At 35.7% G+C, this 25,000-nt stretch overlaps 2 protein-coding genes across 3 annotated transcripts in view; both read left to right on the top strand.

Moving 5' to 3' along the window:
• LOC125666802 (protein DDB_G0287365-like) overlaps positions 1–16,085 on the top strand; it is a 29,783-nt gene extending 13,698 nt beyond the window's left edge. Inside the window, exons 9-24 of one of the 2 annotated variants that reach the window (XM_048900095.2) lie at positions 1–31; positions 2,073–2,191; positions 4,593–4,726; positions 4,946–5,015; positions 7,457–7,594; positions 8,404–8,533; positions 9,690–9,753; positions 10,225–10,260; positions 10,493–10,627; positions 10,891–11,071; positions 11,304–11,519; positions 11,728–11,927; positions 13,357–13,524; positions 14,242–14,410; positions 15,650–15,727; positions 15,996–16,085. The exon at positions 1–31 is cut by the window's left edge and continues 42 nt beyond it. In XM_048900095.2, the coding sequence (XP_048756052.2) occupies positions 1–31; positions 2,073–2,191; positions 4,593–4,726; positions 4,946–5,015; positions 7,457–7,594; positions 8,404–8,533; positions 9,690–9,753; positions 10,225–10,260; positions 10,493–10,627; positions 10,891–11,071; positions 11,304–11,519; positions 11,728–11,927; positions 13,357–13,524; positions 14,242–14,410; positions 15,650–15,727; positions 15,996–16,049 (1,923 nt within the window). In that variant the 3' untranslated portion in view covers positions 16,050–16,085. The remainder of the gene's footprint in view (positions 32–2,072; positions 2,192–4,592; positions 4,727–4,945; positions 5,016–7,456; positions 7,595–8,403; positions 8,534–9,689; positions 9,754–10,224; positions 10,261–10,492; positions 10,628–10,890; positions 11,072–11,303; positions 11,520–11,727; positions 11,928–13,356; positions 13,525–14,241; positions 14,411–15,649; positions 15,728–15,995) is intronic. The other variant, XM_048900096.2, reaches the window with a different exon arrangement.
• Positions 16,086–21,232: 5,147 nt separating this feature from the next.
• On the top strand, positions 21,233–22,466 carry LOC125666801 (WD repeat-containing protein 74-like). Its single transcript, XM_048900094.2, has one exon. It carries the CDS (start codon positions 21,255–21,257, stop codon positions 22,455–22,457), a length of 1,203 nt encoding a protein of 400 aa, XP_048756051.2. The 5' UTR covers positions 21,233–21,254; the 3' UTR covers positions 22,458–22,466.
• The last annotated feature ends 2,534 nt before the right edge of the window (positions 22,467–25,000 follow it).

Here is a 25,000-nt window from a genome sequence, read left to right as displayed (position 1 = left end):
CTTGTTAACATGGGGCAGTTGGATACATTAGGTGAGTGGTAGATTTACATCAGCAAAACATATCAATTATAGGACAGCTGAATAAATCGTAAGTCAGTGGCGGATTTAAGGGGGCGCAGCAGGTGCGCCCCCTCTATTTTTTTCAAATTTAAGGTAAATCGTGATCTGTTATTTGGAAAAATTTAAACGATAAAAAAAAAGAAATAATTTCTTCCACTCTCAGAGAAATAAATGACAAAATCTTTTGATTTATATAATTACTTTAATTGGGAGAACTTACATTTTTCAAAAAAAAAAACTTTCAAAATTTGCGTCATTTCATTAATTTCACCTTATTTTAAATAGTAAAAATGACTACATAGGAGACATATTTCAAGCCCTATAAGATCTGTAAAATCCAGGAGCTTCCGGGGGCTTCACCCCTGGCCCACCCGGGACCCACTGGAGGCATCAAGGCGGCCCCCAGACCCTCTGCCTCATAAAGTTGCACCCCTTAACCGCAATTCCTGGATCCTCCCCTATAAGTCAGTGAAAAATGCAGAACTGGTCAACACTGACCAGTTAGATGAGTTAATTCAGTGGAAAACATATAACTTACCAACTTGGAACATCTGGATATGTTTATATAGTGGGATATAGAACCTGTCAAAATGGGACAATTGAATATTTTAGGTGGATCTATTGCATAACGAGGATGACATTTATTTCTTAATCACCAGTCGCGGTAGCTCAGTGGTAAAGCGTTCGCTTCGTAACTGGGAGTCGTGAGTTCGAGCCCTTGGCCGCGTCAAACCTGAGACGTCAACATACATGTAGGTAGTGATTGCTACTTCGCCAAACGCTCGGAATTTAAAAACGTTTAGTACAATTTTATATTCATTTGAAGACATGAGAAATACTTAATGATTTATTTATTCACATAAAATTGTTGTAAACGCTGAATTAATAATCAGAGTATCACAACCAGTAATGCATCGTCGGAAGAGGAACGAAGCTATAATCAACTGTGGGTTTCCGACGATGCCAGTAATGATAAATACAGTCATTATCAGTTCAAGGTCACCCAAGGTCAATATCTAATGTGCCCCCCCCCCCCCCAAGAGTAAGGAGTAGCAATTAATGACTGCCTGACAGCGCCTTCCCGTGGACGTCTATCCATGTTGTTCACTCTAACCACCAGATAACTGAAAAATTATTGAGTGTGGCGAAAAACATCAATCAATCAATCAATCAATCACTCACTCACTCTAACTGCTGAGCCTGGGACCGTTGTGGGAGTCTGTGACTGCGGTTGTCTTTGGTGGATGCGTCTATCCCGTTCTACCCATGCGTGATGATTCGGAAGAACCTGGGTATTGTGTCTTTGTAGAGCACCACGTGTTAGACAAGCAGTCTATGGTCTGGCGTTGTCATGTTAGAGTACTGCTCCGGGATAGTTGCATTATTGGAACCACATGTGGCTATAGCTTTGATGTACCGTTGAGTCGTTAATTTAAAAGTACCCTTATCTGAACCAATGCTGATCTGCTTGTATAGAATATTGCTTCCCACATCACAACATTACCCTCTCAAAACCGGCCAGCCTCCTGGATGCAATATTTATACCCCACGCAACAGTGTTGGAGGGTATGTTTTTGACCCGTCTGTCAGTCCCTTTCTTGTCCTCTGAGACCGCTGTACAAAATTTCATGAAACTTCGTAGTGACTAATGACACACTGTGCTGATGTGCAAAATCCCGGGAAATTCTGATTCAATAATTTTTCTGGAAGTTATTTACCTTTTGAACCTTGAGCCCTTTTGTCCTGTTCTTGTAGTAATGCATAGCATTGCCATTCATCATGCGAAACACTGTCAAGCAATGTTGGAGCGTGGGGTATGGTAGTTTGCTTAGTATTTGGCGCCATGAATCTTCCTTACCTATACTCTAATATCCCTACAGATATTTTAGTGAACAAGTTTGTTCTGTTCCATTAAAATTGACAGGCTACCTATAATGACTTATTATAACTTGTATAGAAATGATGACTTATTATAACTTGTCGTATAAAAAATGATACAATGATTATTAAAGGAAAATATCCATTCCATTGGCACATGTGTGGTGACGTCACGAACTCCTACATCCGGGGAAGTAGTATCCGGAACTCCAACGCTCGTTGTGTCACTGTGCATGCAACTAACGGTGCGGTGGTAAGTAATGAAACGTAATGGTTACTTAATTTTGAATATAAAGCATTCGGTTCCATTAAGCAAATCAATGAATATAAAAGTTTTCAAGGTGAAATAAAAGAAGGGTTGGAGATAATTCATCTGTAAATTACAAATTCAAATAACTTTTTGTTATTTTTTTTAAAAGTCCCCCCCCCCCCAATATTTACAGCTGATGGTGTCATATCTACAATATATATATCCTCACCACAGAACATTTCAATTTGTGAAGTTGCGTCACTTCGTCCATTCTCATCATGCCCATTGGCACACAAGGCCTTGGTGCACCCATTCAATAGCACCTGTTCTGCTTGCATCCCATCGATCCTTTCATCGTAGCTGTTTCCTCTTTGTTATCCATATGAATTTGGGTCTTCCACCTCGCCTTGCGGTTAGGACGTTTACTTCGTAAGAACTTGGGTGACCTTTGGTAGGCTTCCTGATCTGAGCACTGTGTCAAACCTAACACGTGTAACATTGACAGTTGATGTAACTTTGCAAAGCTCCTGGCATTCAAAGTGAGAGTTACGGGTCTTTCAGGTGTGACTTTAGCTGCAATAATGTAGCCCTCTTTGATTTTTTTTGGATTTTTTTTTTTTAGGGAGAGGGCTACAACTCCTTAGGATCTCCGTAATGGTGCAAATGCGGGAGTGATTCACTCCCGCAACATTTGCGCTCATTCTAAACATTTCCTGACTTTCTTTACGTAAATAAAATGATATTCTATTTTTCTTAGTCAATATATAAATTTACAACCTGCAACTTAAGATTTGTGAGGCTCTATTCTACCGTTTTCAACAATTGCGATAAATTCCAATTTCTCGATTCATATTTGTGCGCCATGTTTGATGTTCTGAAGTTTAAACTTCCGATTGTCAATTCATTTGCATATGCCATATAAGGTAGTATATACATCAATCGACAAGTATGGAGGCGAAAGCTATTTCGTCGGTATTGAAAAGGTTTGAATTTAATATCAAGTTAAAAACCGAACAGCAGAGTGTAAATTCTTTCTGCAACAATATGATTTTCCTTTCTTTGTCGAAGTGGCTCGAGTAACTACATTTTCGCGCTGATTGTCAATGCTTAGGTTTTTCATTAGATCCACCTACGAGATCTCGCGATAACAAGCATGGCGGAGCAGACGAAGAATTTTGCATGCTGTACATTATATTTAATGAAAAACACCTTTATTAGACATGCCCGAGCACAAAGTTGGTACTCCTTTTGGTGTAAACAACATTTGGGACTAATACACAGAGTTTATTATCGGTTATTCATAAAATTATTTTGCACCATTACGGAGATCCTATGGAATTGTAGCCCTATCCCGAAAACATCAGAATTAAAAAAAATTGGATAGGGCTACATTATTGCAGCTAGTGTGACTTTAAAACAGTCACGTTACGTAATGGGACAATAAGGTAAAAGTTGGAGCAGCTGGTATCATGTTTATGAGTGAAAGGTGAAGATAAGGATCAGTGATCAATCTGATAACAAAATCCCAAAGGGAACTTAAAACAACAAACAACTGCCCTCCCCCGTTCACAACATTGAAACCATGATACATGACTCATGATGATTTATTATCATAGACCAATGTTCAAGAAGGTATAGAGAAATACTACAGTATACAATACACTGATAAGTCAGTATCCAGGGTAGAACAAAAGGTATAGAGAAATACTACAGTATACAATACACAAAGTCAGTATCCAGGGTAGAACAAAAGGAAAAAAGAAGAAAGAAAATACAGATTATTTGGTTGTCCATTCTCAAAATGTGTCAGCATCATTAATTATTACTATTGGCTAATGTGTCTGTTCTTTTAAGTTTGTTGGAAATCTACATGTTTTTGTCAATGATATATGTACATTAAAAATGTGTTAAAAATCAACTAACAAATGAAAACAAAGACCAATCCTTAACAATGCAGGTGGAAATGTATTTTACATTGTACATGTCGATTACATTTGACCGTGTAACATACGATGTCCATCTCTATATGCAGGTGTTTGATAATTTTTATTAATGGCTGGCGGGCATCTCAAAGACATAATAAAAAAAATATATAAAACTCTAAATTCGTGACCGTTCAGGAGTTCACCCCCACCTCCACCCCGGACCATAATTTTTATTTCTCTTTGACATAGACCTTTGATATTTGGTATTTTGGTAAGTTTAATTTACTACGTCTGAAGCTCATATACATATAGGCGAATGTTATGTACCGCAAGTCTTAATTTTCCACTTTAAAGATGATCCCTAAAAGAGTTTTTAAAAACTATACCATAATAATGGACCATGGAAGGGAAGACATCAGTTTTAGTGTGCTATAACAATTCTTCCTAGTTTTATTAAGTATTTATATCTATTTGTGAAGGTGGAAGACAATGTCTGCTTTAAAGCTGTCGGGCACGGTTACTTTCTGGAGGAAGGAGGAGAGGTGGATACGCTATTTAGTGGAAATCTGGGCGCGGGGAACACCAGGACGAACAGACTGACTAAAACAGATGGGTACGAAACTGTGGATTTTACTAAATGCACGGTGTATAAGAGAGGAAAGGGATGCAATCTTCTCGTGCACGACAATCATGAATATGCATTGCCACTGATAATTTCATTAACTATATTATAAGTCATTTTAATTATGCTATAAATTTATCATTACGCAATTGTAAAAGACTAGGCCTGGTTCTTTAATTGAATATTTTTAAAAGTTCTTATAATTTCTAGAATGCCCTCAACCTTTTGGATCACAAATCCCAAAACAGTTATGAGAAATAACGTGGCAGCCGGAAGTGACGTAAGTTATACTTTGAAATGACAATAGATTGTATTAAATAAATTTCATTTAATCATTTATTAAAATAAAATTTATTGTTTTTATATCTAAATTGTACTCCAATTTCTGTTGGAATTCTCAGCTGTTAAAATAAAGTTCTATATTGAGATATTCTATATTTAAGACTCAAACGAACTTTGCTATCATTACACTTGCCGGTAAAATTCAGTTTGCGACCGTCAGATATTCTATAATACTGGATTTGGTTGTATAATCAACGGAACATTAAGGTCGGTTGTATCATTGATGTAATGCATGGATCGACATATTAAAATCCTCCACTTCAATGAAGGTGTGGAGGTTATATTAAGCGATCATTAAATATGGCGACTAACATTTGCCATTGGTGTTTGAATTAACGGATATCTAGGTTGTTAAGTCTCCCATTGGTTCTTCAGAAACGACAAGAGGATACAAACTAGTATCAAGGTCAAATAACTCCTATGACCTTGACCTTGATCATAAAATATCGTATTACTTTAGAACTGGGAGCGATAGAGATGGAATCTTCCGATTTAAAAGGATGTTGTGACCTGCAAACTAGTATCAAGGTCAAGTGACTCCATTGACCTTCACTTCTTACTCTTATAAAGATAAAATTGAAACATTAATGTAAATGAACATGTTCTTGACGACTGACAGGCATGTTCTACACTTTATTTTAATGTATCTCGTTCGCGTGGATTTCGTGCAAGGAAGTTATTTATTAATGTGTGTGTGTGTGTGGGGGGGGGGGGGGGGCACTACTCAGAAAAAAGCCCACTTTTACAGCCAGTACAGTACTTCCTTTGGGAGACTAAAATCAGCAGATTGTGATTGTATCATGTTTGTTTTATGAGGTGTATAAACCGAGGAATGATTGGGCGATTTTTTTACGTATCCTACGCTTCCATTGTTTAAATCAAATCCCTATATTATAAACAAGGTATGTCCTATATTGATAACGTATAATTTCTCTTTCTTTTTAAAAATGTGTAGGTTTTTATCAAAACCCCCAATACTTCCTTCGTTCTCATATTTCCATAGAATTTGATATGGGTTTTTTATTTCAAGATAAAGTAAGTGCTTTTATTGAGAAACAAAATGCACTTTAAAAACAGAAGTTTATTGCTGACAAATACATTGGTGTATGTCAATATTAAAGGCATAGGGTCTATTTTTTATCTCAAAAATGACATCACAATATTTTGCAAGAACTCTAAAAAACAAATTTATAGTATTAATTATGAGTTATCTATAGCTGCAGCGCTTTGAAATTGAAGTCATTTTGACGTTTTAGCCCTTTATAAAAATTTTGTCTGGGGGACAATATATTAAACTGGTACCCCGCCGATTGGTGGCTACACACAAACATAAGAGATACGAAGTCAACAGGGTACCAGTTTAGGCAAATGAGAACAGGGAATTATTTTGTAATTACTATCGTATCCAATATGTTTGTAAACATTCTGAAGAACGTTTTGTGATTTTCTAGTTATGATCTTAAATTTTGCCACCTTTTTGGAACATGCAAAATTTCACTAATATCTTAGACCCTATGCCTTTAAATGTCTGAATCATTTATTATACCCCCCGCAACAAGTTGTGGGGGGGTATACTGGAATCAGGTTGTCCGTCTGTCTGTCCGTCCGTCCGTCCGTCTGTCCGTCCGTCCGTCCGTCCGTCTGTAGACGCAATGGTTTCCGGACTCTAAAGCATTATCCTTTCCACCTACCGTCACCATATCATATATATGGACTACCCATGGGATGAAGATGTTCCCTATCGATTTTGGGGTCAAAAGGTCAAAGGTCAAGCACACTGGACATCGAAGTAGCAATATGGTTTCCGGGCTCTAAAGCGTTATCCTTTCCACCTACAGTCACCATATCATACATATGGACTACCCATGGGATGAAGATGTTCCCTATCGATTTTGGGGTCAAAAGGTCAAAGGTCACGCGCACTGGACATCGAAGTAGCAATATGGTTTCCGGGCTCTAAAGCGTTATCCTTTCCACCTACAGTCACCATATCATACATATGGACTACCCATGAGATGAAGATGTTCCCTATCGATTTTGGGGTCAAAAGGTCAAAGGTCACGCGCACTGGACATCGAAGTAGCAATATGGTTTCCGGGCTCTAAAGCGTTATCCTTTCCACCTACAGTCACCATATCATACATATGGACTACCCATGGGATGAAGATGTTCCCTATCGATTTTGGGGTCAAAAGGTCAAAGGTCACGCGCACTGGACATCGAAGTAGCAATATGGTTCGGTTTGTCATGCCATTTGTTTTTTACACTCAGAAAAGAGGTAGTTTATACCTATTACCAACACCCTTTGGGAGATTGGGGTAAGCGGGGGGTATTCTTAGTGAGCATTGCTCACAGTACCTCTTGTTCGACTCGTTTCAGTACGCCGGGATCTGGTATGTGTTCCCTGACGAACCCATTGGGGCCTCCTTTGGTGTCGTCAAAACGATGCAGAAAGAGGAGGCCAAGCGCACACCCATAAAGGAGTTCAGCAACAATGTAGTTCACTCTAATCGCGTGGTAAGAGCATTCCTCACGTGATGAAATCCCGTAGTATACAGCAAAACACGCGTACAATGAGTTCACGCTAATCGCATGATAAGATCATTCCTCACGTGATGAAATTCCGTAGTATACAGCGAAACACGCGTATAATGAGTTCACGCTAATCAGGAAGTGATATTTATTATTCCCATGTAAGGGGAAAATAACGGAAACTTTATTTGATTTAACTAAGTGTGGGTTCACGGAACTGAAGATTTGCTGTAACCATGTTTTACTGTATAATGAGGTTTGGTTATAAAGAACTTTTTCGCTGGCCCTGAAGGTTCATTATATCCGTGTTTTACTGTATAATGAAGTTTGGTTATAATAAAATTATCGTTGGCCCTAAAGGTTCATTATAAACATGTTTTACTGTATAATGAAGTTTGGTTGTTATAATAAAACTGTCTTTCGCTGGCCCTGAAGGTTTGCTATATAAATTGTAGTAATTTTAAATGTTGAGCGGTAGTTTTCCTTGGTTTATGGGTTGATTGTTCATCAAACTTAGAAATATAAAAGTTAATTGAAAAGCGATTAGGGTGGGAAGATCTCGAGGTTTTTTTTAACCAATGGTTTCACATGGTGAACTTTTCAATCAAATACAGATATACTGTATACATATATATAATTCATGATGCATGGAAATATTTTCATATAATCATATTAGACTAAGACACTGATTTTCAATACCGATAATGAAAAAGCAGAAACGATATCTCAATATACATATATACTTTAATTGTCCAGGAGCTCTTAGTATATATGGTCCCTCATATTTCCCTTAGGCCGGGCTGTTCTTTGACAGACGTCTTCGAAACAATACAGGTTTTGGCTCGGGCACCAAGTACAACCCCCTCAGTAACCCCCTGGACGAGAATTCCGCCCCTCGGACCGCCGTCTTCTCCAAGTTGACCGGTAAAGTTTTGTTTAATCAAAATACAATGTGAACCGATGCTTTGCTTTAATCAAAGTACTGGGAAGCGGTTAGTATTCCTCCTGGGACTTGCAACGAAATCTTTTGTCTGAGATTATTTTAATATTGAGGTATTGCATAGTTCATGTGCAGATAAGATTAGACAAAAATAAAAAATAATGTATATAGTATTATTATATACTTTCAATTTCATCTCTTCTTTTTTCTTTAAAAGTTTGCGGGCATATATCACACGATATATGCCCGGAAACATTCCGGCCCGCAAACATTACGTCACAATCAAATTTCTACGCCGTTAATTTTCAAATTTTTCGTGTTTTTCATCTTTTACTCAGTTAAACCGATAAAGTTATTGTTAAAAATAAAATTATTGTTAGTTTCTAAATGAAATTGAAAGTATATAATAAAAAGGTTATAGACTTTGTATGGGAAATATGACGACCTCGTTTTTTGTCGCGAACGGGCCTCGCGAGCTCGGTCCGTCTACGCGCCAAAAACTCGGTCGTTATATTTTCCCATACAAAGTCTATAACCTATAAATATTTTACTGTTAATTGATGCCATGAATACATAATTATTCAATAAATTCTTCAGTAGAAATTACATTAAAGCAAAATGTAAAATGATGGATTTAATGCATGTATTTTATGCCGTAAATTAAAAAAATATCTATACTGGATTCCAATGGGACCCATGGGCCATCTATACCACCAATCGACATGCACCCAAACAGAATAACAAAAGCCTGTTTCTGTCTTTGCAAATCTGATAAAAATTAACACGCAAATGTCACAGAAGTTACAGTTTCAGGACGTCTCCAATATTTAATGTCAGGAAAATTTACTTTTTCCTATGATTTACATTTAGTACTATCAGGCATGCATGCATCATGCTAGAAATGCTTGCACCATCTACAGTACAGGAGATATTTCCGCTAACCACTATTCTTCAACGTATCTATCTTGTTTATAAATAATGTATTCCAACGCAAGCATAGTAAATAAAATCCGATTAATATAAATTCTTCTTTCCTTTTATCTTAATTTCAAGTTAATGAAATATCACCCATCACAAAGGTAGTTTTGAAGTTAGTAGGTAACGTTCATTTTAATGGAATCTGATTATTGATTGTTTCAGCGTACAAAAACGAAAGGTTCAACGGATGGTTTGATGCATCCAATATCCATATCACGAAGTCATCGTACGTATCTTTTATAATTATTCCATAAATATGCATGCTTACATCTAGTAAAACTAATTAAACAATATAAGATGTTCTCTACCCATGGACGCTTGCATTTTATGTGAACTTTTTTCATGGACTCTTAAGAGTCTGAATTCTCTGCGATGCCCGACACTCAAATAGGCTTTGTTTGTACATGTAATTATTTTATCGATGTTAACAAAAGCCCTAGATAGGAAATACTGTAGAGTATTTAAAGATATATATGACACAGTCTGATCAAAATCAGATGTTTGATCCGCTCCGGTATTGTTATGATCCCGATACGTAAGCAATACAACATTATACCGGAGCAGATGAAAGATCAGATTTTAATGAGATAGGAATATATAATGATGATTGATATACTAGAATATAAAATTTCAATATAACGCCATAAGTAACAGAATTTTTTATTCCACTGAAGGGGTTGTGTTATTGAATTTTCAGGTTCTCGGACAGCTTGGTATCATTGGCCATGAGGAGGTACGGCAGACCCATCATATATTATCTGTTGACTAAATTCGAGATTCTTTTCTCACTGAGGCTATCGATCAAATACCGAATGATTTCCTGTAAACAATTAAAATTCAAGACGGAGGGGCTATGTTAAACTGGTTCCCCGCTGATTGTACCAGTTTAGGGCTATGTTTCTAGCAAATGGTAGGCTTTAATTGTATTTAATCTGTATTTAATGGCCGAGTTCTATTCTGTACAGGAGTGCTGATGGTCCCGAGTGTTTGGTCACTAACAGTGTGTTTATGGGGGAGTCCGTGAACTTAGGCGAGCCCTCAGTGATTAGAGGGAAGGGCATGGTCAAGACCTACCCCCGGGCTGTGCCCCTCCGAATGGCGTATGAATATTTAGTTTTTGTCAGTTTATAACCTCATTAAAACATGTGATCCTTCATCACGTTTGCTGAAATTATGATGAGAGTATTGCAATTGTTGTTGGTTTCAAATTATAATGCTGATCATAATTATGTATATTCATATAAAATTCATCCAAACGTAATTTGACCTAAATGTACATGTATTAATAGACGGCGAGTTAAATCTTAAAATGCATAGGTGCACGTGTTTATGGACATTAACAAATCTGATTGAAAATTAATAGGAACCAGCCCCGACAAGGTTTCGTGTTCTATGACCGAGCGGTTAGTGTGGAGGATTCCTGGTTTGGTAATTACGCTAGCACAGATGACTACAGCGCAGGCGCCATCGGTTTCCAAAGAAACAACAAGCATAGAACTGCTCATGGCGTTTTCACCAAAAACCTCTTGTGGGGATTCAATGATGTAAGGAAGTTGTAATTTGTTTTATCTTCTGCGAGATCACGCATCCAAAAAAAAAAAAATGAAATTACAGCCTTAGGAATGTAAAGCATGCAAGCGTCAGAAGAAAACCGCGTGATTTGACGCATACTATTTTTGCGTCGTTAGAAATTGTCACATGTTCCACTGACTCTACATGATTTCTCAGGCGTTTAAAAAACCTAATTTGACGCCTATTCCGTGCACTTTGATTTAGGCTTCCCAAGGAAACCGAGTATTTGACGGTAACGCAACGGACTTGGGCTTTACGTCATGGGATGGGGATGACGTGGCGGTGTTCAAAGACCTTGACGGTTCCGCCACAGGAACTGCAGGAAGTTGTGTGGTAAAACCAATACCGTTCCACATGACTGATCAGTGTGTGGAAATCGATAACTGGAAAATGGCGATTTGTCCACATTCATTTGCCCAGGTCAGTGTGGTAGAATAAATTGGTGATCGAGGCCCATTTGATAATTCATCCACTTGCTTTTACTTTAACATGAATCATTCATTGCACATGAATCAAATAGATCTGTAATTCCTACAGCTTTCTGAAAACCATAACGATTGATGAGGGTCTACATTTTGTATGTTTTCTATTGTACACCGGAAGTGCTTTCATGTATAAAATATTTTAGGTCCAGGTCAATTTCCAAGGAAAACGCACTGACCAAATAATAGTCACGCGAGATGACGACATTGATGACCCTGTGGTTGCTGACAAAATGTCGAAAGCCCCGTTCCTGGCGATTGTGGGAGGCACCTACAGTTACCTTGTAAAATCCAATGCCCAGAAAGCTCCCGACTGGTGGAATTTTGAGTTCTTGGGCGTATCTCTGTAAATGTTTTAATAATTTCTCTGATTATAACCTAACATTTTGGTAGCCTTCTTGCACTCTGTCACAGATCTCAATATGATTTACCAGTGGCGGATCTAGAAGAGATCACGGGATGCAAACCTCCCCTCTTTTGTTAAAAAAAGTCTCCAAAAAATCGGTGTCTGCATCCTTGGAAAACTACAACAGAGAAATTTGATCATGGATAAAAAGTGGAGGATATGTACAGCAATATTTTGAAACAGAAACATTTTCAAATTTACTTTATTAAGTCAAATAATGTAGTTTTCGTAGAAAGTAATCTCAAAAATTTTATAATCCTGCGAGACTCGAACCCACGATCTACAGATCAGCAGTCGGCACGCTAAGCCACTGAGTTACTCAGCTAGTCAATGAAATTGGAACGGAATAGACAAATATTGCTAATACTGTATTTATATTTCCATTCATGTTTTGATATGATGTCAGCCATTATGATGATGTAATTAATATACCTCCTTAAGGTCTCAGACCTTTGAAAATTTTCTGGATCCGCCCCCTGATCTCGATTTTTATTTCTTTCGGAATCCCCATTCGTTAAAATATTTATATTTGTCTGTATTCATACGCATATATTTTTTATACAACTGCAACACGTGCATGAGGAAATGGATATCGTTTCAATTTGTCAGTAAAGATGTCAAAAGCGAAAACCTTGGAAATGTGAACATATTAATTCTACATACATTAGACACGAGACTTAATTAGTACACATGTACTATCGAAGATGTATTAAAATGAATTATACAAAGAAAAATTTCAAAGATTGAAAAATTTAAAAAAAAAAAAAAAGAAGCAAAAAACAACTCATGTTTCATAACACCTTTACTTAGTAAAAAAAAAAACAAAAAACAAAAAAACACGTGATTGGAGTGATGCAACAAGGCAGTAGCATGCATACATTCCAGTCTGATTAAACCCAGATCCTTTGATCCGCTCACGTAGATCTGATTCTAATCAGATTGCATGCACACTGTTTTCCGACTCTCCGGAATACACAATGTCATACATGTAGATCTGCATAATTTAGAACAATTGGTTTGTTCGTTTGATTGATTGTATATTGTTTAACGCCCCTCTTGAGAATTTTCCACTCATATGGTGATGTCACACTTGCCTGTGAAGGGCTGTAAAATTTAGGCCTATGCTCGGCGCTTACGACCTTTGAGCAGGGAGGATCTTTATCGTACCACACCTGCTGTGACACGGAACCTCGGTTTTTGCGGTATCATCCGAGGGACCGTTCCATTTAGTCGTCTCTTACGACAAGCAAAGGGGTACTGAGGACTTATTTTAACCCGGATCCTCAAGGGATATTTCGACAACATGAAAAGGTTTTTTCCCCCATAGAAATGTAGGAACTTTTTCATGTTTTTTATCATCTGTTTATAGCTCCAATACCGTGCCTTTTGCTGTGTGTATTCCACGCCAGTCAGCGGTGAGGCCCGCCATGAGAAGCCTTAACAGTGGGAAATGGGAACGGGGAGTGGCTGTATCAACCTATGAAGAATTCAGATTGTCCAAATCTTTCCGGGATTATTTTGTTGATCAGGAAGTGGGGTATCAGTCTAATTGATATATAGAAACATTGTTGATTGCTATTTGATATATAAAGACATTGTTGCTTGCTAATTTTAATTGCACAACCAAGGATTAAATTTTTGTGTAAAGTTCGGAGTTTACAGTTATTCGTCGGGATGCAATTTTGACGAAGTATTCTGTACATTGAAACATATTTGGATGAGACTATTTTTGTAATTAAAAGAATCTAGATAGGAGTAGCAGTGAATACAATAGCCCGGTGTACTGCATAGGATGCTCATTGCATAATGGCTACCAAGTATACTTGTGATTTGTTACTAAAATTATGCGAGAGAGCAAAAATTACCGTAGGAAATAAAACCAGTATCTCATAACTCAAGATTCGCTCACATAAGCTATTTATAATTGTGCAATGACGAATATCAGATTGACCTGCAAAGACGCTTATTTTACAACCATCAAGTTGAGCTCCCTTGTTGCGCATGCTTAGAAAAATGTAAACAACAACCTATTAAGATAAAATTCCTGTAGGAGAATTGTAAAGGGTTTCCTCCTACCAAACTCCAATGGTTATATATTGGAAGAGGAAAACAAATATATAGAAATAAGAAATTATAATTTACTTTCATTTCATCATAAAGGTCTATAATTCTGTATCTAATAAATTGAGCCGAGAGGACTTAGATTCGTCGGCTCAGGAACTAACATGTGTAGGGACCTTTGACCTTATTTTAGGGTTATCTTCTTCCGAGCAACGCACATCCGGGAACAGACGGAGATGGACCGCGATAACTGTCTAGACAACAAGTGTCCATTCCTTGGCTTCCGGAACACCGGTGGCGACAGAACGGACACTGACTGCACTGACCGCTTCTACGCAAAGTACAAAAGAGACGACATCTTGGTGAGTATTTGGTTTCTAGAACTATAATTAAATTAAGCATTTCTATGGAGCGCCAAATTAACATAAACTCAAATAATCGAAGATATCTTCAATTCATTTGATGTGCGCAACAATTGAATTAAAGATCTCTTCAAATAATTAATGATATCTTCAATTCTGCGCGCATTAATTGAATTGATGATAGCATTAATTCTTCAACTGAATTGATGTGCGCTTTAATTGAATTAATGATCTCTTTAAATGATATAATGATATCAACAATTGAATTGATGCGTAGCAATTCAATTGATGAGAGCAATAATTGATATATGATGCGCGCATTAATTCTTTTGATGAGAGCAATAGTTGATATAATGTGCGCATTCATTCAATTATTGCTCTCTTCAATTGAATTAATGATATCTGTAATTCATTTGAAGAGAGCAATAATTCTTTTAGGGAGAGCAACTATATAATCAAAGATATCTTCAATTCAACATATCCATAATTGAATTAATGATATCTTTAATTGAATTGTTGCTCTCTTTAAAAAATTTATGCGCGCATTAATTCCTTATACAAAAGCATTGTAAATGATTTAAAGATATCTTCAATTGAATTAAAGAGATCATTAAATTATTTATACCGAGCTCTAAATTGATTATTGCGAGCAATATTCCTACTAAATTGATGCTCTCATCAATTGAGTTGAAGAGAGCAATAATTGAATTAATGCACGCATCAAATCCATTATATTGCTCTCATTAATTCAATTAATGTGCTCATCAATTGAATTGAAGAGAGCAATAATTGAATTGAAGCGCGCATTAATTCATTTGATGAGAGCAATAATTGATTTAATGCGCGCATTAATTCAATTAAAGAGAGCAACAATTGAATTGATGATATTTTCAAATAATTGAAGATATCTTTAATTATTTGAGTTTATGTTAATTTGGCGCTCCATACATTTCCTCAACTAAGTAGATATATGAAAATATTTATTGCCAAAATCATTCAAAATATACTAACGTTCTGTGAGCAAGTAAAGCTATGCGTGAAGCAGTATATATCAAAGCATCAGGTGTTTACTGTAGTTAGCAATAACGTTTGTTTGCATGTTCGGGAGACCTGTAGGATAAAAGTTGTAAATTATTAATCAATGAATAAAGATTGTTAATTGTAAATCATTTATGAATGAATAAAGCTTGTTAAATTGTATCTTATACGATACCGTTTTATCCGTTTCTAAATTTTCAGCCCGCTCGAAAGAAGAGAGCCACAGTCACTACAAACCTTCCAGATCGATTTCCGGCTACCAGTACCACGCCCCCTGCAGTGTGTAACACAACATCAAAAGTCTGGGCAAATAAATGGGGGGGGGGGGGTGTGTGTTGAAAACGGTTTACGGAAAATTTTTGAGGAAGGGCGGGGTGTTATTCACGTTCATACGATTTCTATATTGAAGAATAAGATCATTTGAAAATTTTAAGTTATATAATAGGTAACTATCCTTAATACCCATGTCGGTGATAAGTGATTGACGTTCTTAATGACTTAAATGCTTAGATTTGCAATTTTATCTTTCTTTTTCCTCTTTTCACAGAACTGGGGAGCCGGATCTACGACCTCTGTAATACCCGACCATACCCGTATCTAGTAGAACACTGTAAAACAAAATAAATGTCTTAGTCAGCGCGATGTGAGTCTGTTGTTATGCAATTGTGAAGAATATTGTTGAATCCTGAAACGCCGGTAATTTTGGCCACAGAGGCTTGTCTTCCAGATTGTGGAAAATAAAAATAATAAGTAAAAATATGAATCCTCTTTTAAGATCACATTTGAAGTTGTTGAAGATAAATATGGTAATTAATAGGTCGTTTAAATTGTAACACCCCCCCCCCCCCCCATTGCAAGTAGTATCATATCAATATACAAGGGGGGAAAGTCACCATGTTGGAAAATATACCCCCAATCAGTTCAACTCTAAACTTTTATTGAATTATCGTGGTATGATTCGCTGCAGCGATGATTTTCCTAAATGATGATGTACATGTATCGCCGGTCAATATGCGTTCTATCAAAGGATAATATAATCTCGTGGATTTTGAGGGTCATCTGGAAAGAAATACGAAACTGCCAAAAATCGAAATATTGAAATTACTCTTTATGGCGTTACCATATAGATCACATGCAAATTGCAATATATTTCTATCATACATTTAACGTTACTAGGATTTTTAACCGGGCATGCATCTGTTAGGAATGTTGAGGAGATTTTGAACATATATCCTGAATTAAGTACACCATACATAGGTGAAAATATGTAGCATTTTACCTAGTGACGTATCTATGAAAGGTGAAGATAACGAACAGTGATCAATCTCATAACTCCTATAAAGGTGAAGATAACGAACAGTGATCAATCTCATAACTCCTGTAAGGAATTCAAAATTAATAGTTGGCCAAACACAGAACCCTGGACACACCAGAGGTGGGATCAGGTGCCTAGGAGGAGTAAGCGTCCCCTGTCGACCGGTCACACAGGCCGTGGGCCCCATATCTTGATCATGTAAACGGGAGTAATCCGTAGTCAAAATCAGTGTGCAAAAAGCGGGCTAACAAACGGTATGAAATATGTCAGACAGCGTTTGCCCCAAAGATAGGTTGTATTGGCAAACTAAGTACGAAGCAGATGTGGACGACTTTGTGGTCTCCTTTATTTCGAGTTAACATGGATATATCAAATCGACATATGAATGAAAATGATTATTGTCCTAGATGAGTTTCAACTTTACATAGAGGATAAAACAAACTTTCATATAGTTTTTACCAAAAAATATTTTATTTTAGGTACTCCTGGTAAAACGTTTTGTATGCAAAATACTCTTATCCTTTGGTTGAAATACTATATTTATACAGCAAGATGTACTGAGAAATCATTGAACATTCGTTTTGCAATATCCTACTTAAAACTCTTTTATGAAACACAAAAATTCCTATTTTACAAAAATGGTGATAGCGAAAAATTTGATACCCAGTGTTACAGATGGAGCCTGATCTTTACTTAACTCTCTCTCTCTCTCTCTCTCTCTCTCTCTCTCTCTCTCTCTCTCTCTGTGTGTGTGTCTCACATATAAAAAACTTGTCTGTATTCCTACATGATCCTTGGTATGCATATATTGAACATATATTATGATATGTACAGATTGTTTACAAAAAAAAAATTTAAAAAAAAAAAAAAATTAAAACAAAAAAAAAATTATTATTGTTAATCTGTAAAACATCGTCGATATATTTAAATGTGGAGTTGAAGGTCATAGCAAGATATTTTTTTATCATGTAGAAGCTTTTGAATAAACGGGTCAGCTAACAAAGGAGCACAATTCGCGCCCATGGGAATTCCAGTGGACTGTTGAAAGACCTCATAACCAAAGATGACGAAGATATAAGTAATTGAAATCCTTAAATGGGATGTGAAACAGCATACAATAGGCCCATGGGCCACATCACTTACCTGTGTCACCATGACCCTGCTGTTGTTTAGCTTCTGTGAATTGTAAGATTTTTAAATATTTATTCCCATGAAAACTTGTCTGTCCCAATACTTTAGCCTCAAGGGTCACAATATATCCGAACTTGATTTCACACAATATGGGTTGTATATCTAACAGGACCTTGCTAGTCCTAAGAGGAATACTTTTTAAAAGATCTTCCTTTCTGTCTGTACATGGATTATGTAAAAAAAAAAAATAATAATAATAACCCCAAGGTTAATAATTTTAAGGGTCAAAAACTTGAATTGACACAATTTAGAAACGTTGGCATTATGATATGATATAGTGTGGCTCTGTTACTCTTGAAAAGAATTTGTTTTAATTAATTTCCTGTATATTCTGATATTCAAATTTTATCTTCCATTATGGCCCCACTCTACACCCGGGGCCACAATTTGAACAAACTCGAATCTGCACTAAGTCTGCACTATCTGGGGATGCTTGCATATCAATATAACTAACCATGCCCCTGCTGTTTTCAAGATTTTTCCGCATTTCCCAGATAAAAATCTTGCATTGTGTTCCCCTCTGCCCTCCCCCTCTCCCGGTCATGATTTGAACACGCATGAATCTACACTATGTCAGAAAGCTGTCATATTAATTTCAACTTTGTTGGCCCCGTAGTTCCTGAGACGGAATATTTTTAAATGAATCCACCCTATGTTTGTCTTTTCTTGATTATCCCCCCTTTAAAAGAGTATGATCTTTCATTTGGACAAACTTGAATCCCCTTTACACAAGGATAATTTGTGCCAGATTTGATTGAAATTGTCTTAGTCCATGAGAGTCCTATCACTTACTATCAAAAGTTATGAGCAAGATTGAATTTTTAAGTCTGCATGGGTGAAGTTACGAGGTCAAATATCATGGTAAGAAATGTAAGATCTTTCCATAACAAATCTATCATATACAAATCATGAGAAACCTAAATATTATTTTACTATTATTATATTACTATTACATACTACTATATTCATGGGGCATAAACACCAACTTCATTCCACATAACTTGGGAACATTCGCAATTTAATGTATTTAATATGTGGTTCTGCTACTCTTCAAAAGAATTGGTTTTAGTTTCCTGTTCTTGTGTATTCCCATATAAAACTTTGATCTCCTATTGTTTCCCCACTCTAATGCCGGGAGTGGGGGGTGGTCCCGTGGGGTGGAGGACACGTTTTCAACAAACCTGAATCTGCACTAAGGTGTGACTAACTATAGCCTTGTTATTCTTTTAAAAGAAAATGATATTTATGCCTCGCCGTGAATATGGCCGGGGCATACTAGATTCGTACATCATATTAAGAAATTAACCGAAAAGAAATTAAATAATCCTTTATCAGGCAGGGAAACCGATATTTAGATAGTCTTTTTGCCTGCATCAGACACGTAGCGAGAAGTTATGGGAAGGTAACACACACCCCCCCCCACACACACACACACACACTTTTTGGACAATATACACGTTTTTAGACAATATACACATTTACATTTCCATAAATTTCACAATTGTTATTTACAAAAACAGTGAAATAGTACATGTAATACAATGTTTGATTCAGTGACTGGTCGGTCCCAAACCCGCTTTTTATAGTAGTTATTAAAAGCACAGGCACTCGACGTTTTAAATATCTATAATTTAAAAAAATTGTCTTCCTGTTGTCTTCCTGTAAACATAATTATGTTTACAGAAAGACATTTTTTTTATTATTATAGATATTTAAAACGTCGAGTGCCTGTGATTAAAAGGTATGGTGAAAAAATGAGTCTGAGTCGATGAATTGAATTCCATCTTCTAGATAAGCAGATCGGATCGTAAACACCCCCTTTCAAAACACACACACGATTTAGGATTTTTTCTTTGGATTTAATTCAGCTTTTTATGGTGGGGTGGTTCGTTTTTTTTTACACAAAAAAGTTCAACACCCCGCAAAAAAATCTTGGATCCGCGTGCATTGACGTTGAATCAGTGCTCAGATCATGTAGAATGTAAAGACTAGAGAAGAAGTGCATCATGGTTGTAATTTTATTTTCCAGCAATCTACTTTGTTTAAAATATACGAAAATACCATAAAATTAATTTAAAGAGGTTCGCACCTGACATTTGGAGCAACGTCAATTTTTTGGGAAGTATATTTTTTATTTCTACATTGAAGAAGAAATAGGAAATTAAAAAAGAAAAACTGGGGTCGCAATGCTTGTTATTGAGCTACTGTGTTTTAACCATGACCTGTCTGCACTTAAAATTTATTAGTTTGTCTGTTGGTGTCAACACAACATAAGCAACACAAATGAATCATTACATAAAATAGATACATATTCATGTCTTCTAACACTACTGATCACTTGACATACGAATTAAAAGGACATATTAGGAGCAATGTCAATTTTTCAAATTTCACATAATTTTCAAGGTCTTGTCTTAAAAAAGTGAGGGTTGGAGACCAAATTTTTAAATTATTGGCAAAAAATACTGAATGTTTATACAAAATTTCGAGTAAATTATTTTAAACTTTTATCAGAATCGGTGTTCTCTTTGGAAAAAATATATCAACCAAATTAATAAATGACAATATTGGAAGTAGTTCCAAGTCTCCGACGCCATCCCCCTCCCCCCTTGAGCTTAGTAGAAAATAAATAAGCATGTATAGTTACCCATTTATGAAATGCTGTTAAATGCTAGTCCCTGCTGAGTTTCGATTAACCCTTAAAGTAGAAGAACATTTCTGGATCAGCACTTAAATATGATATGTACATGAATATACAGTATTTATTGATATATCTTAAATCATTTCTAGAATGATTTACAAAGTTGTGTCAACAATAATTAATACATACATATAATATGATAATTGAAACAAAGGATTGTTGGGACACCCCCCCCCCCCCCCCCCCTCCTCCTTCCGAATAAGCTACATGAGTTGATTTTTATTTATTTATTTTTTGAAAATATTTCTAATACATGTCAACAACGTCTTACATATCCCTAGAGTCCAAATAATTCAAATTGAGCCTTTTTAAAAAATACCCTCACCTATACAATTGTTATAATAACCAGTGAGGGTACCTAGTGTATTAAATAGAACACTGACATGTACATACGTGGTAAATAAATGAATAATTATATAATCATATGAAATTGATTTACTTTGATGTTAGAAAACTTTTACTGCATATGATTTATGCATAGTAAAGTCTATATTGAAAACAAAACTATTTCTGCTTAGTTGTCAGAATATACGAAAATGCATGTGAATATCCGGATATTTTGGATCTATCCGTTCCATACTCAACATTACTTTTCAAAAATGGCTGCTCCCAACGTGGTTGTGGGTTCTGAAACGGGACTTTTAAAGGGAATCAACGTCTCCAAAGCCGAATGGTCAAACTTAAGCGATACAGAAAGTGTGGATAAGACAAAAGAAGTCGTTTCTCTGTGTTGGAAAGATGAAACCGAGGCAGAAGTTTGTATGGGACTGAAAAATAAGTGCGTCATTTTATGGAATGTGCAAAATCGTTTGTTTAGTGATCCAGTGACTTTAGGAACCGAGGAATCAAAGCTTAGAGGAGTAAGAATTCTGAATGGAGACTACGTTTCATGTGTCGACACAGGTTTGGTTCGTTTGTGGAGTGAAGGCGAAGTTAAATCTGAAATAAATGCTGGAAAAGATGTGTTTGCTTTTGAACAAAATCCAATTCAGAAAAACATATTCGCCACCGGAGGAAAAGAGAACGAATTGAAAGTTTGGGACATAGAATTGACAGATAAGCCAAAATTCATGGCCAAAAATGTTCGAAATGACTGGCTTGACCTGCGAGTGCCAGTGTGGGTGACTGTTGCAAAATTCATTCCAAGTACGGATAAAATCATCACAAGCACTGGCCATCATCAAGTAAGGATGTACGACATTAAAGCACAGAGAAGACCTGTACTGGACATGTCGTTTGATGAGTATCCCATCACTGCAGCAGCTATCCACCCTTCTAGTGATAACCAGGTCGTGGTGGGCAACACCATTGGGAAACTGGCCATTTTAGATCTACGAAAGGGTCGACCCATTCAAGTTTTTAAAGGCTTTTCGGGTGCTATCCGTGCCGTTGAACACCATCCAACTTTACCGGTTATTGTGTCGTGTGGTTTGGACAGATATTTACACATCCATTCTGTAGAAGATAAATCCCATCAAAAGATTTACCTCAAGTCTAGACTTACCTCCCTTCTACTGAAGAAAAACTGGGACATGGGAAATGAAACAGATAATGACAAAGAAATTGTAGTGAAGGCTGAAGTTCTGTCAGACGAGAATGATGATGATGATAATGATGACGATCAAATATGGGAAAATATGGAGATTGTTCATACAAAAACAAAGAAAAAAGAAATGACTGATTTAGAAATTAAGAAAAAGTCAAAGAGAAAGCATGATGATGAATCCATAGATATTGCTAATAAACAGTTAAAAACAAAATCTGTCAAAAGTCGAGGGAGGAAGAGGATAATAAATGTGTAATTAGATGTTTGTTAGTGTTCTGATTAGTTTCTGGAACGTTATTGACATACTGACACCACTTAAGAAGAAATATCACTAAAAGTCAATTCAATATACTTGACTAGTTTTTTTATTTCTTCATGAGTATAATCTTCCATCATACCCCTGAAGATGTAAAGGTACTAGTCATGTGTATGTATTCAATCAGCTTTGTAATACTTTTATGATAATATATATACACTTACACAAACATTTTTCATTTATTTTTTAAAAAAAATTTTTTTTTTTTGATGATTGCCCCCATCCAAAGCATTGTTGGTTGCTTATGAGCAGGGAGCATGTGTAGACCCGGAAAACATGGTTTGCAACGATGCAATAAAATTTATTACATTGCTTTGGATCTGTCAGTCTATATTAGCAGTTAACACTAAACTCTGGATGAAACTTATATTTACAAATTTCATTTTAAAGTTCTAGCAATGGCACTTCAATTCACAAACTTGTTTCTCCGTAACATTAAAGCTGACATGAATGATGAGGTGATAACTGACAACAAGTTGTTCTTGTTCATGTACTAAATTTCTTGTAGAGATACCAAGTCTTCAGAAACTTGCACTCTTAAATAAATATGTTTGTTTCATTTGATCTTGCTGACTTGGTCTACATGTTCAAAGCATGTGTATGAACACATTGCTTTTGAAATACTGCATATTATGTTCCATTTTATCGATATTAGGCCAATTCAACTTAATTGATAGATTATCATCCCCGCCCGCCCCGAATTTTTTTTATTTTGCGAAACTTGCGATTTCCGGAACATTTTCATGTTTGACTCCGGTATTTACATTTCTTGTTTTACATTTCCGGTATAGCAACGTGAAAAGCCACGCGAAAGAAAATATATCTATATGGTTTCTTAATTTCTCGCGTTCTTACAGGCGTAAATCTTGAAGAAGTTAGGTATATTTCTGTTTGAAATTAAAGCTTAACCTAGAATTCGTCTGTGAAAATAGCATAGATTGATATCCACAAGGCATTAAATGATGCGCATCTGTTGAAAAAAAAAATCGTTTGTCTTTAATATTTTTCTCAGAAAATAAAAATTAAAAAATAAAATCCTCCCACCCGCCCCATACTTTTTGCTGACCCTGGATGATAATCTACTAATTAAGTTGAATTGGCCTTATTGAAAAATGATCAGAATTACGAATAGAGGTTTTTGTGCATCTTTCGACAGCACATTTGCTGCTGTACTACGTCAGTGGGAAGTGTTATATCAAAGGTAATTTTGTTCAAATTCTACGAAAGAATTAAAATGACTCGTACAAGTTATTTTCGGAAAGAAACTAATTTTATTGCTTTTATTTGAGTTTATTTAAAATTATTAAATTATGTCCCCTGAAATTTTGCTTCCTGGACAAAAATTCAATCTGCTATACAAGTTGGCTTTAGTGTAACTTTAAACAAGCATACAGGCATTTCAAAGTTGAAAAATAGAATTCATATATATCTTTTTTAATTACATTAGAAAGGAATAAGATGATTTGGGGTAAGAAATTTTTTTCGCCAAAATGAGCTTTACTATCTCTTTTAAAGTGAAGTTGACGAAATCAATAACACTTAAAAGTATGTTATTTTAATGTCAAGAATAGTAATAAAATGTCATATTTTGAAGCTACAATATTAGCTCCTTAAGATTTATATTTACACAGCATACCTTGCATAATGTTGACCCACTTAAGGTAGCTCATTACACTAAATTTTTATTTAATGGCTCGTTAAAACACCTCTTATAAAGTATGATTTTACCATCAAAAAAGTGATACAAGCTCTCAAGTATTTTATATTAATTTTATTTTTATTTTTCCCGGAATGATAAAAAAGGTTCTTTGTTTGCAAATAAGATACTCCAGAGTCCAAAATTCGCTGCAATTTGAGGCATGATAAGAATATCTAAGAAAACATGCCTAAATGACTCGGATAGACATGCGTTTTAGTTTTTTAGATAAAAAGTATTTATGAAAATTGAAAACTTTATTTGCCATTATTTTTTCAATCTATGGATAAAATTTTCAAAAAAAAAACATGTCAGTTAGAAAAAAGACATCAGAGAAATATGTTTTTTAAAAATTGAATTAAAATGGTCAAAATTCAGAAATATTACGATTTTTCTAATTTGAACCAAGCCCGATCGGAATTATAAAAAGGTAGACATAGAGAATATTGTAATCAGAAAACCACATTCCCTTAGTGTAAAATGGTTTACAAATTAAACATCTTTATAAAGGAAACTAATTTCCTGTTTAACAGTGTATACAATTCACAACAATATGATTATTTTAGTAATTTCTATCAATTTTGATCAGGATCAGTACTTTTTTCTTCAGTTTGAATATCAAAATTATTTTCATTTCTTTTCAAATTCTTTTTATGATATATTTCTTCGATGTTTCCCCCAATTTTCAGGACTTTTTTTCTAAACATCTTGAGATATTGAATTGATTTTTATACCCCCCTTCAAAGAAGAGGGGCATATTGCTTTGCACCTGGTGGTTGGTCGTTCG

The sequence above is a fragment of the Ostrea edulis genome, chromosome 10 (assembly GCF_947568905.1).
Source record: "Ostrea edulis chromosome 10, xbOstEdul1.1, whole genome shotgun sequence".
Classification (NCBI taxonomy): Eukaryota; Metazoa; Mollusca; class Bivalvia; order Ostreida; family Ostreidae; genus Ostrea; species Ostrea edulis.
The sequence above is the reverse complement of the archived record's forward strand: the minus strand, read 5'-3'. Positions and strand labels throughout refer to the sequence as shown.

Excerpts from the sequence above, each read along its gene's own strand:
- LOC125666801 (XM_048900094.2), top strand. The coding sequence starts at position 21,255 with ATGGCTGCTCCCAACGTGGTTGTGGGTTCTGAAACGGGACTTTTAAAG.